Source organism: Bos grunniens, chromosome 17 (genome assembly GCF_055505025.1).
Source record: "Bos grunniens cultivar Pamir isolate PY7600 chromosome 17, Bosgru_T2T1.0, whole genome shotgun sequence".
In the NCBI taxonomy this organism is placed as follows: domain Eukaryota; kingdom Metazoa; phylum Chordata; class Mammalia; order Artiodactyla; family Bovidae; genus Bos; species Bos grunniens.
Window position 1 is genome coordinate 65,019,410 of NC_141181.1, and position 13,486 is coordinate 65,032,895.

The 13,486-nt window shown below is 51.5% G+C and overlaps 1 protein-coding gene across 10 annotated transcripts in view; it reads right to left on the reverse strand.

Moving 5' to 3' along the window:
- WSCD2 (WSC domain sialate O sulfotransferase 2) overlaps window positions 1-13,486 on the reverse strand; it is a 115,449-nt gene that overhangs the window by 5,249 nt on the left and 96,714 nt on the right. For all 10 annotated transcript variants that reach the window (XM_086348482.1, XM_086348475.1, XM_086348479.1 and 7 more), the window contains 3 exons: window positions 11,654-11,828; window positions 6,255-6,419; window positions 3,773-3,973 (listed from right to left, as the gene is read on the reverse strand). In XM_086348482.1, coding sequence (XP_086204608.1) covers window positions 3,773-3,973; window positions 6,255-6,419; window positions 11,654-11,828 — 541 coding nt within the window. The remainder of the gene's footprint in view (window positions 1-3,772; window positions 3,974-6,254; window positions 6,420-11,653; window positions 11,829-13,486) is intronic.

The following is a 13,486-nucleotide window of genomic DNA, read 5'->3' on the forward strand; positions in this document are numbered from 1 at the left end:
AAAGTGTGAAGCCTTAACCACTGGGATACCACGGAAGTCCCATGGCTACCATAGTCCTGATGTTGGTACCCAGCATCTCTGAGATGCCCCACGTGGCCAGTCCTTTATGGGCAGCAGATATGTGCTCCCTCCATACCCTTTCTTATAGCAGAGATACCTCACTTGAAGCTCCTGAATGACTTCACTGGAAAGAAGAACAAAAACGAAAAACAAAAGCCCACAATTAGCTCAGGATTCCCGGTAATTAATGGCTGCCTTCAAATTGGGTAATAAAGTCATGCTACGCCACGGACCACTGGTAATGAATGTTGGTTCCGCCGGAACTGCTCTTCACGTGGGCCTGGCAGGACATGGGCTGACCACTCTCTGCTTCATCTTGTTGATGGGAGGAACCGGGGCCTGATTAATGGCTTAACTGTATTTAATTCCCCACGGAATCATTAAACATGGTCTCTGTTTCATTAAACAGATCCAGGACAATTCACCTTGTGTAATCATATCACATAAAACTTTGCTTTGGACTCACTCCAGGGAGATAGTAAAATTAATGTTATGGAACCAAAAGCTGGGGGTGGGTGGGTGGGGGGGTGACAGGAGCCTCAACCCAGCTGTAACCGGGAAGGGGCACGGGCAGGGTGGGGTGGACATGCTCAGCAGGTGGCTGACCTCTTAGGTGGGAGTGACCCTCACATTCTAGGCCGATGGCGTCCTGAAGCAATGATCCTCAAACTCTAAAGTGCACGTGAAGCTTCTGAAAGGACTCTTGTGAAAATGCGAGTTCTGATCCAGGAAGCCTGAGATGGAACCTGAGGATCTGTGTTCCTAATTCCCAAGTGATACTGATGCTGCTGGAACAAGGACTCTAAAGCATGGGTCTCAAACTCAAGTGCCTCCAGGGGTCGGATGTTAATGAAAATGGGAGGACTGGGCAGAGTGGGGGCCGTGAGGAGGGGGCTCTTTGGGGAAGGCACTCAGGCAGAGCACTTGAAGCCCTGGGTGAGGTCTGGAAGGAAGCACCATCCCAGACTAATGAGGGGGCCCAGGCCCCCCAGTGCGGGACGTGTGCCCCACACTCCCCGTCCCCTGCAGCCTCTGGGCTCAGCCTCTCCTGATGTCTCCCTTATCTCTGGTTTTAAAGCTCCCAGTCATCCTGAATAGGGAAGAAGAGGGAAGGTGGCTCCTGGGAATTAGGAATTGCCTGAACCTGAGAGGAGGGGTTATGCCAGAAGAGGGGAAGCTTTGAATGCACCAGGTCAGACACACCCCAGGCTAAGAGAGTCTGGTGGCTAACGCCTGGGTTTGAATCTCAGCTCAGTCAACTCCTGGCACCTGAGACACGTGACCTGCTCCCTTCCTGGGATGCCTTTCTGCTACCAGTGGTGGTGGCAGCCCTTCTTACCTCCCAGGGAATTAGAAGACTTAAATGAGATAAAGACTGCTAAGTGCCTGGTCCCATGTGAGCTTCCCAAGTGAGTCCCACACTTCTTATTTGGAGCAGTCGGCTTCCTTGGTGGCTCAGATGGTAAAAGAAGCTGCCTGCAGTGCAGGAGACCCAGGGATCACACCCAGGAGATCCCCTGGAGAAAGGAATAGCAACCCACTCCAGTGTTCTTGCCTGGAGAATTTCACGGACAGAGGAGCCTGGTGGGCTACAGTCTATGGGATTGCAAAAGAGTTGTCGGACAAGACTGAGCGACTAATTCTTTCACTTTCAGGATTACTGGGAGGTGGAGAGCTGGGTCTAGTTTTGCCATCACGTGCCTGAGTGATCCTGCCAGGCCCCTATCTCTCTTTGGGCCTCATCTTCCCCATTAACAGTGAAAGTGAAAGTGAAGTCACTCAGTTGTGTCCTACTGTTTGCGACTCTGTGGACTATCTCCTACCAGGCTCCTAAGGTGACAGTCCATGGAGATTTTCAGGCAAAAGTACTGGAGTGGGTTGCCATTTCCTTCTCTAGGGGATCTTCCTGACCCAGGGATCGAACCTGGGTCCCCTTTATTGCAGGCAGACGCTAAACCATCTGAGCCACAGGGAGAATGAATCAATTTGCCTGCCTGGAGACTGCTTTAAAAAATACAGATGTCCAGGCTCCACCCCTGTAGCGGTCCAGTGTGTGGTCTGAGCACTGGGATTTTCCCATGCTCCTCCTGGGATTCAGATGTGCTGGTGGGGATGAGGACCCCTGGGTACAGCGACCTCCTGGGTCCTTTGCCGTTCAGCAAGCAGAGCATCTGCTCCTGGAGCAGGATCCTGTCATTGGTGCCTGAGGGCTTCTCAGCCTGGCCACAAATAATGTTCATTTTTGATTGTTCTACAAATAAATAATTCAGAGACCTTTTTACCCCTTGGGAACAAATGTCACCCACTGAGGGAGTGGGTCAGCAGGCGAAAGGATAGACAAGCCCCTGAGCAAACTGGGAAGCCAGGGCACACACAGTTGGTCAGGCAGGCCCAAGGGTTTTCATCGATGACATCAGTGCTGAGTGTGATTGGCTGGGTTAATGTCATCCTGTCTGCTCTGGTTTTCTCTGGGGAGGGGCTGGAATGTGGAGCAGCTGTCAGGGGGCGGCGGGGGCATGGGGAAGGTTTGGAGGGAGTGGGAAACACCCTCGGGGCTAAAGGCTGCAGCAGCTTGGTTCCTCAAGGCTGAATGAGGCGGGGAGGGCTCACGTTTATACCACCTACTCAGCATCAGGGGCTCTGTGTGGGAGGATTTGTGGCCATGGACGTTCTGATCAATTCTTTATTGTAGCATAGTGGTCCCTGGGTTCAAACCCCTGCTCCACCACTTTCGGGAACAGCACCTTCAACCTCCCTGAACTTAGCTCGCCCCATCCACAGCACAGGGTTAACTGTGGGAGTTTACAAACACTGAGGTGACTGTCATTACAGTAATGGAGACATGGGTGATAACTGATATGGGGGGTTGAGGGGTTTTGACTTTGGACCTCTCCCCCACTACGGTGGGGCCACTGCTCTGCACAGAGACATTCTCCCATTCTGGAATCTCCTGAGCACCAGAGATGAACACTAAGCTCAGATCATCTTAATGAAGTTCAGCGCTTGGAGACTGACAGTGTGACTTTCCAGCTGTGACCAAGGGCAAGTCACTTAACCTCTGCTGGGAGGGTTTATTGGAATGATGCTCACAGGAGCTCACAGATGACCTCATGGCCACTCTGCCACTGACATGGGTGCAGGTCTCTTGATTCCCAGGAAAAGGTCTGGAACCTGCTTTGAATCAGTGTGGGAAAAAATGAAAGCTGCTCAGTTGTGTCTGACTTTTTGCGACCTCATGGACTGGGGCCTCCCAGGCTCCTCTGTCTGAGGGATTCTCCAGGCAAGAATGTTGGAGTGGGCTACCATTCCCTTCTCCAATAGATCCCATTATCAATTACATGAGGGTGTATTGAGTGCTTCTAAAGGGCTGACTTCTTGAGTTTTATCACTTCCACTTTATAAACTGGACAATCCAAGTTCATGGAGGCGAAGGAGCCTTTTCTGGAAGTAGTGGAGTTGGAATTTGAACTCAGGGAGTCTTGCTCCAGAGCCCAACCCCTAACCTCTATGCCATGATAACAGCCTGGCTCACAGAGGGTGATGCTCGTGGGCTGGGTGGCATGTGGGAGGCATACCTTCTGAGCTCTAAGTTGGACCTGGGACCTCACACATGCCCTCAAGGGTGCCCTCCTGGATCCCTGGCAGGAGACAGCCCTGGTCCCTCGCATTGCCCTTGGCACCCCGGCGCCCGGCCCCCACTCCCAAGTGGTACCTTTGCCCTTCCAGTGGGCGTGGGCGGCGAAGCCAATGTGTCCGCCGTACTTGCGGTTGAACTCCGCCATGAGGGCCTTGTAGGGGTTGCGGATGAGCAGGATGGCCGCGTCGAAGGCCTCAATCTCCTTCTGGCCACTCTCATGCGTCTTGATGCAGATGGTCCTCCCACTGCGCCAATGGTCCCGCTCACCTTTGAACCCTTCCCGCAGCCGGGGAGGGGGCCAGGGGATACAGCAGTGAGCTGGGGGAGACAGGAGGCCTGCCCCACCCCGTCCCGGGCCACCTCCAGGATCCTCAGACATTCACTCGTCCACTCATTCAGTCACTCGCATGTTTATTGAGCGCCTACTATGTGCCAGGGAGCGGGGGAGAAAATGACTTGCAAAAGCATCCAGCGGTCACAGTTCTTGAGAGCCAGACTATTCAAATAGTGACATGGATGTAAAGTCACTGCCCTGGGTAGGACTGCAGAAGAGGAGTATTCACACCCAGGTGCCATGATGGGGGCCCTGACGTGATCTACCTGAGGGTTCCCCTTAGGGAAAAGTCCGCATTTCCACCCCACTGATGCTGGGAATGGCCGTATGGCTTGCTTTGGCCAATGGACTGGGGACGGAAATGGGTCTTGGCCAATGTCTCAGGACCCAGCACGTTTCTGTTCACTTGTGTGTATTTTGGGGGCATCCCAGGTGGCTCAGTGGTAAAGAATCCCCCCCGCCAAGGCAGGAGATGCAAGAGACACAGGTTCCATCCCTGGGTCGGGAAGATTCCCCGTTGAAAGAAACGGCAGCCCGCTCCAGTATTCTTGCCTGGAGAATTCCATGGACAGAGGAGCCTGCAGGACTGCAGTCCACGGGGTCGCAAGAGTCAGACATGACTAAGCACACTGAGCGCAGCACACGCATGTGTTTCTGCTGTCACTGCGAGAGGGACACGCCCTGGAAAGCTGTTGGTCCTAGAGGGTGAGAGACCCACGGAACAGACATGGGCCCAACCTGCAGTCTGGAGCTGAGCGGCCCAGCCAGCCTGGCCAAGATCACTGACCCAGTCAGGCACCATCCAGAAAGGCTTCCCGGGGCAAGGAGGTTCTTAGGCTGAGAACTGAAGGATGGGGAAGAGTTTACCATCCCAGGTGAGAAGAGCCAGTCAAAGGTCCTGTGGAGGACGGGAAGAAGTGTGTCACACATGAGCGATTGGTACAGGACAGCAGAGGGCGAGAGGGGAGCATAAGGCCAGAGAGGGCTGTGGGGGTTGTGATGATGAGTTAAGTCTGTGCTGAGTCGCTTCAGCCGTGTCTGACTCTTTACGATCCCATGGACTGTAGCCCTAGCCCGCCAGGCTCCTCTGTGCATGGGGTTCTCCAGGCAAGAATATGGGGTTGTGTTCCGTGCCCTCCGGCAGGGGATCCTCTCAACTCAGGGATCGAACCTGCTTCTCTTCTGTCTCCTGCACTGGCAGCTGGGCTCTTTACCACTCACACCACCACTGGACCAGAAAGACTAAACAGTCCTTGGAAGGTTTAACACAAAAGGAAGGAGGGACCTGATCAGGTTTTCATTTCAAAAGCTGAGGAACTGAAAGAAGTTCTGGGTAGCCTGTGGGGGCTTCTAGAGCACCAGCTCTGTGCCGGACACTGCTCTAAGCCCTTTACATGTCGTAGACACCTTGATCCTGTCAGTAATCCTATGAGGGTTTTATTTGATAGATAAGGAAATCGAGTCCCAGAGACATGAAATAACTTTCCCAAGTTACAGAGCTGGCAAGAGGCAGAGCTAAGGTTCAAACCCAAGCCACGATGCCGCCCAAGACTATGCTCTTCACCATTTCGGCCTCTCGTGCCCGTGAGAGCCAAGGCATTTGGGTGGTCTGTTCAAAGCCAATTAGAATGCTAATGTACTAGGCTTTCAAGATACTGGCTGTGTTTCCAAGTCAATGAGTGATTTGGGATATCCTGTTGCCTTTTGGGCCTCAGTTTCCCGCAGGAGGTGCCCAGCATACAGTAAGAGCTCAAGGAATGACTTAAATGGAAGGAAGGTCCCAGACACATAGTAGGTGCTTGATAAACGGATGCAGGTGAGATACCAACGACATGATCTCAGGAAATGTTTGTGGGATGTGAAGTGAAGGGAAGATACTAAGCATGTGAAAGTGTTAGTCCCTCAGTCATGTCTGACTCTTTGTGACCCCATGGATTGTAGCCCGCCAAGCTCCTCTGTCCATGGGATTTTTCAGGCAAGAATACTGGAGTGGGGAGCCATTCCCTTCTCCAGGGGACCTTCCTGACCCAAGGATCGATCCTAGGTCTCCAGCATTGCAGGCAGATTCTTTACCATCTGAGCCATCAGGGAAGCTCACCAAGCACATAGTAGGTCTCAAACAACATGCCTGGGAGAGCTGAGTGGCATACAGTAGGTGCTTAGAAAGGGGTACTCCCATGTCCTTCTAGGGGGTCCGGTCTCCATTCCCCCGTGCCTCCTCACCTTTGTTGTACAGAGAACCATCGAAGTAGTAGCTGCCAGTGTAGAAGCCTGTGGCCAGCTCGATCAGGTGGCGAGCCCACGTGTTGCCGGCTCCCGGGAAGCTGGCCAGAGCAATGAGCTGCTTGGATTTGGCTGGGAGGAACCGTCTATCCATGCAGCGGTTGTCTGCAGAGGGCAGGGCACAGACAGGGGTCAGGGGCAGGGGCCGATCGGAAGGAGACTGTCCAGAAGGGACAGGGTGTGAGTCTCAACCCTGCCACTTTCCAGCTGTGAGAGCTGGTGCTTTGCGAGCCGGTCATCTCCTTATCTGGAAATGGGAACAGGGTTATGAGATAATATATGAAAGAAGGATGCACACACAGTAGGGGTTCAATAAAAGCTAGCCAGGAGGACGAGCCTTCTCACCAACCTCAGTTTCTCACCTGAACAGTGAGGCTCTGTCTTATCACCCCCATGCTTTCCTCCAGGTTAAAACCCACACATGGCAGCCATCTGCATGGGGCCCAGGCCAAGGTTTTCACCTGGACCTCCAAGCTCTGTGCAGCCTGGCCCTTGCACCCTCCGGGGCTCATGCCACCCACCCGCTCTCCCTTCCAACCTCCGCACCTGCCAGCACCGGGCCCATCTGTGCTCTGCTCCTGCCTGACTGGGCAGTGTCAGGGGCGCTGGTCCCTCAGCCATGACCGTCAGGGCTGATGCAAAGTGTTATGTCTCGGCATCTCCCACTGCAGCCCCTCCTGGAGCTAAGAGGTCACAGTGGTGATTTTTTTTTTTAATAGGTGATGGCCCAGCATAGGAGATTCGGCAGTGGAAAAGGAAGAGGAAAGAATCCTGGATTTTTGGCCCTACCACTGCTTCTTCAGCCTGGACCGATGACCTCAATCCTTACCATAAAGTCATGGCAGGCAAGCCCCCCTCCCTCCCCTGCCCTGGCTCTCCTGCCCCTTGAGCCCCAAGCCTGCTCTCTCAGCCTCTCTCCTCCCCTATGCCCCCACTTTCTGGGAAGAAGGGAGTGACCCCTGCTCTAGCGTCTGTTCCATCTCCTTTCTCCTCCCCCAGCTCATAACTCCATCTATTTTCCCTATGTCTTCTCTCTCTCTCTTTCAGCTGACTTGATTATTAGCATTCAAACATGAACAAATAGCTCCATCTTTAAAAATAAAAGTCCCCCTCCAGTAAGCACTCTCTCTGCACCCCTGTGGTTTCCCGGGTGGCTCAAACAGTAAAGAATCTGCCTGCAATGCAGGAGACCTGAGTTCGATCCCTGGGTCAGGAAGATGCCCTGGAGAAGGGCATGGCAACCCACTCCAGTATTCTTGCCTGAAGAATCCCATGGACAGAGGAGCCTGGTGGGCTACAGACCATGGGGTCTCAAAGAGTCAGACATGGCTCAGCGACTAACACTTTCACTCCACACCCCATTCAGTCTCACTTTTGGCAGAGTTGTCCACCCCCCTATCCCATTTCCTCCTTCCACCGTTTCATGGAGCTCCTCCTGACTCCGCCCTGCTCACTGCACAGAATCAGCTTCTGCTAAAGTCACCAGTGACCATCCACCATTCAATCCAGCCTTCCCTTGCTTTGTTAACGTGGTAGCATCTGCTACCCGCCATCATCTTGCCCTTAGAATCCTTCCAAGATGGTACCCTGGTCTTTCCTGTTCTGTATTAGCTGCCATTATCGAAGTCTCATCACAAGCCACACTGCTTTCTCAAAAGAGCCCTTCAAGGGGAAAGTCTGAAGTCCTAAACTTAAATTCCAATTCTGCCACCTCCTTGCTGGGTAGGTATCCTTGGAAAAATGATGGATCTGAATAAACCTCAGCTTTCTCACCTGTACCATGGGACGCTGATAATGGTGACATCCTGGGGTTCTCAGGAAGGTCAGAAGAGAGAACAGATATTGAGTGTGAACACAGGGCTCACACACTGTGAGCTCTTAGTAATGATGCTACTAGCCAGAGACCAGCTCTCTTCCCCTGCCATGCACATTTAATCTGTTTGTTCAGAGGACAGCAGACTTTGGGAAAACAAACAAGTGGAAAAGCATCTTTATCAAGCCAAGCAGGTGTCTGGGAATAGTTTTCATGGGAACATATTGCAAAAAAGGAGCCTAGATACAAAACTTTCTGGAGCATGGTTATGTTCTATAATTTTGACAGGGTGTGGATTTGATAGGACCCAGTTGGCATTGAACAGTACACTCAAAATTTGTGCATTTTGCTCTATGTAAATGTTACTTTGAAAAACCATAAGCAAATATTGAATTACAATTAGTGATAGGAGGACTGAAATGTAATCATGTTGCAACTACTTTGAAATGCATCCAGGAAGAAAAATTGAGGGATAGAGAAATGAAGAGATGCATGAGAAAGTGAACAGACCATAACGTTGAGAAATGTAAAATCTGTAGGATAAGTCTAGCATGTTCACTGTGTAACTCTTCCTATTTTTTTTCCTGGAGCTTTGACATTTTTTTCATAATAAAATGTTGGGAGAGAGAAAGAACTGGGCCCCTCAATTTCCCCTGAAAATAGAAGTCTCCATTTAACTACTGTCTGGGAGGTGAAGTAAAGGTGCTTATTTTCAGCATTAAAAAGGAAGTGTATTTGGTTCTTAAGCTCCACAAATCAAAACAAATGCTGGAGGCAGTGTAGTACATAGTCGGAACCAGACAGGCCTGGCCGCAGTCCAGGATGATTGTGGCCTAGCTGTGCGATGTTGAGCAAGGCTTTTCACCTCCCTGAGCCTCGGTTTCCTCACTTGTAAAGTAAACCTTACGGGATCAGACGGACAATGCATGGGGAGCATGCGCAGGGCATGTTGAGAAGCTGAGATTAGGAGTGCAGGCTCAGGACCCAAGTCGCCTCGGTCTGAATCCCAGCTCTGCTCTGTCTTAGCTGTGTGGCCCTGGCCGAGTTCTTCAGCCTCTCTGTGCTGAGTTGCCATGTTTGTAAAACGGTAATAATCGCAGTACCTATGTCGTTGGACTGTTGTGAGCATTAGATGAGTTAATTCAGTCTAAAGAGCTCAGATAGTCCCTGGCACACAGTGGTGCTCAATAAATGGCAGTCTTCGTGGACCATGCTCTTGGTGGCCTCATGAACTACGTGACTCTCAAACCTCCCTGGGGTGCGGGGCCTGCAAGTGCGATGTGGGAAACTGAGAGCAGTAGTGGCCTGGGAATGAGCAAACCTGTCAGTCAGGGGCTACTGAGTAGACTCCAGTGTCCTGTTCCCATCAAGGCTGCTCCTGGTCACGGGATAATTAAGCTGAGTGTGACCCTTCCCCCAACCTGTAGCTACACAGTTCTGTACAGACTATCCAACACTTCCTGGAAACTAACAAAAGCTCATCCTTCCTGACTGGAGTGTAAATAAAGCTAGAGGCCACCCTGGCTAAATACATTCCTGCTCGCTGAGCTCTTAGCAGGATCAGCTGCCAGGGAGGAAGCCGCAGTTGGCCGCCACTACCCCACATCAGGCCACACAGGGGCAGCCTGCTGCTGGGGCTGCCGCTAGCTCTTACAGCACCTTTGTGCAAATCAGATCAAGGTACCCCTGCCTCCCCTGAGCAGATGCACTGTCGTCCGGAGTGCACAGCACAACGGGCAGAGCACAGGCTAGCGCTCAAGCATCACTCTTCCTTCAGGCTGTGCTTGTGCAGTGCTCAACCTGCCCAACTGTACATGGGCTAGGGTCCTGGGAGATGAAGAGGAAGTCTAGCCCAGTGGTGTTTTGTTAGTTCTCCAGGCTTCAGAGGGTGTGCGTAGTGTCCTTCGCCCTGTGGTCAGAGGTTTCTAGCATGGCCTTTGGAGTCAGAAACCTGAGAGCAAACCACTCTTGCAGATGTGTGATTGTGGCCAGTTCTCAAGCCCTCTGAATCTTGGTTCTCCCATCTGTAAAATGGGGATGATACTGCCCTGATCATAGGCTTACTGTGGGCCTTCTATAATTAAATGAGATGAGGCTTGGCACAGGCTGACACATATAGGTGGAGAGTGTTCTCAGACGTTGGAGTACTCCTTTGCAGGTTTTCTTTGGGCCGAGCACCCCAACAAGTTACCTTTCCAAGTGCCACTCACCCTTCATCATGCCTCTAGCAGGAGAAAAGATTTTCATCTAGAAATTTTATAAACTCCATGACCTCAGGTAAGTCCTGTTCTGAGTCTCAGTTTCTTTACCTGTAAAGGAGGCATAATGACTGTTCCTGCCTCATAGGAAAGCTGAGGGCAATCAGTGAGAAAATGCATGCAAAGGATTCAACAATGAGTCTGGAACAAAGAAAGTCCCTAAGTGCCATCACCACCGCCATCATCACTGTCATTATCACCATCACTATCATCACCATCACCATCATCACCACCATCATCACCATCACTATTATCACCACCATCATCATCACTATCATCACCACCACCATCACCATCACTATCATCACCACCACCACCATCATCATCACCATCATCCCCATAATCAGCATCACCATCATCATCACCATTGTCACCACCACCACCATCACCATCATCATCACCATTGTCACCACCATCACCACCATCACCATCATCACCATCACTATCATCACCATAATCAGCATCACCATCATCATGACCATCAGCATCATCATCACCATCACCATCATCACCACCATCATCATCACTATCATCACCACCATCATCATCACCATTGTCACCACCATCATCACCATCACCACCATCACCATCATCACCATCATCACCATCACTATCATCACCACCATTATCATCACCATTGTCACCACCATCATCACCATCACCATCACTACCATCACCATCATCACCACCATCACCATCATCACCATCATCATCACCATCATCATCACTGCCTGGTACCCCCAGGAGGTGGAAGAGGAAATAAACATTAGGTGTGGGTTCTACTGGCAAAGGGAGAAAGTAGAAAGGATGAGTAAGATGGAGAAAAAGAAGAAAAAATTATAAATTTGCAGGCTCCTAGAACTGGAAGGCCAACAATCTACAGCTTCATTTTACAGATGGAGAAACCGAGGCCCAGAAAGGAGAAATGACTTGCCCAGGATCATGTGAGTGATCTGGCTGGAGGTCTGTGTTGAAGACCCAAGTCTCCCACTCCCAGTTCAGATGTCTTTTCGCTCAATCTCTCTGCCGCCTTTACAGGAAGAGACACCAAGGGGGTGCTCAGTGTGAGGGCTGCAGAGGAAGGTCTCCAGAACCATCCCGCTTGCCGAGGGCCCTCCCTGTCCTGCCCCTCCAGGGTCTCCAAGCCTGGCCACGCCCGCTAGCCCTGCCTCTGCCCTCTGCCCCCTAGCCTGCTGATGGGCTGGCTGGAGCACCTCTGGGTGGCAGGTGGCCACTGGGAGAGCTTCTGGTGGGGGGGGCTGGCTTACCTTGGACCTGCGTCTGGTACACGATGAAGTAACTGGGGGTCCCGCAGCTCTCGAACTCCTCCGCACTGCACTTCTGGGCACAGAGCTGCTCGTCCTCTCTCTCGTGGAGGGGGAACCGAGTGGTGGGGAAGCCACAGTGGCAGGCAGTGCCCGCAAGGGCCGCCAGCGGGTACTCCTGGGGATGACGTGAGAGAGGAAGGGAAGAAAATCACTGAATCCCCAGGCAGCCTGGACTCTGGATGCAAACAGGATTTGTGTTCCAACCACCGCCTTCTCCATCACCCTCCCTGACTCGAGGGTCCCCAAGCTTCACTAGGAAGATTCTGTCCTGTCTGCGTACTTCCTGTACTATTATATTTTCCAGCTTTCTTGAGCTATAATTGACAGATAAAATGGCATTTATTTAAGGCGTATGCCTTGATGTTTTGATATATGCATACACTGTGAAATAATCACCACAGTGAAGCTAATTAGCATGCCCATCGCCCCACATAGTTTTACTTTTTGTTTTCCCAAGTGGTACAAGTGGTAAAGAATCCTCCTGCCAACGCAGGAGAAGCAGACTTGGGTTCGATCCCTGGGTTGGGAAGGTCCCCTAGAGGAGGAAATGGCAACCTGCTCCAGTATTCTCACCTGAAAAAAGCCCATGGACAGAGGAGCCTGGAGGGCTACAGTCCACAGGGTCACGAAGAGTTGGACATGACTGAACATGCATGCGTGAGCACGCACATGTAACTGTTTCCTTTTGAGACACAAATTTCAAGTCATGCTTTGAGACTCAGATTTCAAAGGGAACTTCTTTTTTCTATCACTCTCAAAAGTAGTCCTGGTCGAGAAATAGCATTTTCATATATTTTCATACTGTGGACCCTAAAACTATAGAAACAAAACCATGTGATTAAATTCTAACTAGGCACTCTGCCTGCCAAGAACTCCCTGGGGTCAACTCCATTTTCCTGCAAAAGGGAGATTAGTGTAGTGGAGAGAGGCGTTAAAGCCATTGCAGCACTGAGAAGTAGCTTTCTCCTGGAGGACCTGAAAGAAAACTGAAAAAGGAAAATTTTTCTCATGGCCATGAATTACTCCCCAGTCAATATTCCGGGGCTGACCATGGTATGAAGCCCATGTTTTGGGAAAAGCTGTCTGAAACTGTTCTTTTAAGCCAAAGAGGATGTCGTTACCCATGCGTAACCACTGTCTTCGCTGGGAGTTGTGATTCAGTCGCTAAGTCGTGTCTGACCCTTGGTGAGAGGCTCCTAATTGCTTTAATTGCTCTTTGGAAGAGCTAAGTGGGAGCAGGCTGGACCTGAGATTTGGAGGGCAACAGATTGTCCTTTGTCCAATTTGCTCAGACCCATGGAGCCGAATTCTCCCTGGTAGCTGGTCCACGAATAATCTGCTGACAAACCAAGGTCATACCTCTGGGGCTGGATCCGGTGAGCTTGGCCATGGTAGGTCTGGTTTCTTTCTCAGATACTGAATCTGAGCTATAGCACCTAGCCTAAGATCAGAGAGATGCTGCTGGGAGGCAGGTGGCTGAGCCTGGGCCGTGATGGAGGCTGTTTTCTAGCCGGTGACACATACTGAAGCCCCCTCTGACCCCCTAAGTCTCAGACCCGTCACCACTTGGCACAAGCAGCTTTGGACCCCTGTCCACCTAATCCCCTCCAGTTTTCTCCTGTGGCCCCTCCAAGGACATTAGGGGAAAATAGAAGAGGGAGGCTTGCAGCAGGGCCTTCCTGTACCCCACACACCCCCACAGCCTGCCCACACCTTCCCTTTCCTCCCGTTCTGTGTACAGCAGGACACTTTCCACACTGGTTTGCCCTGTGA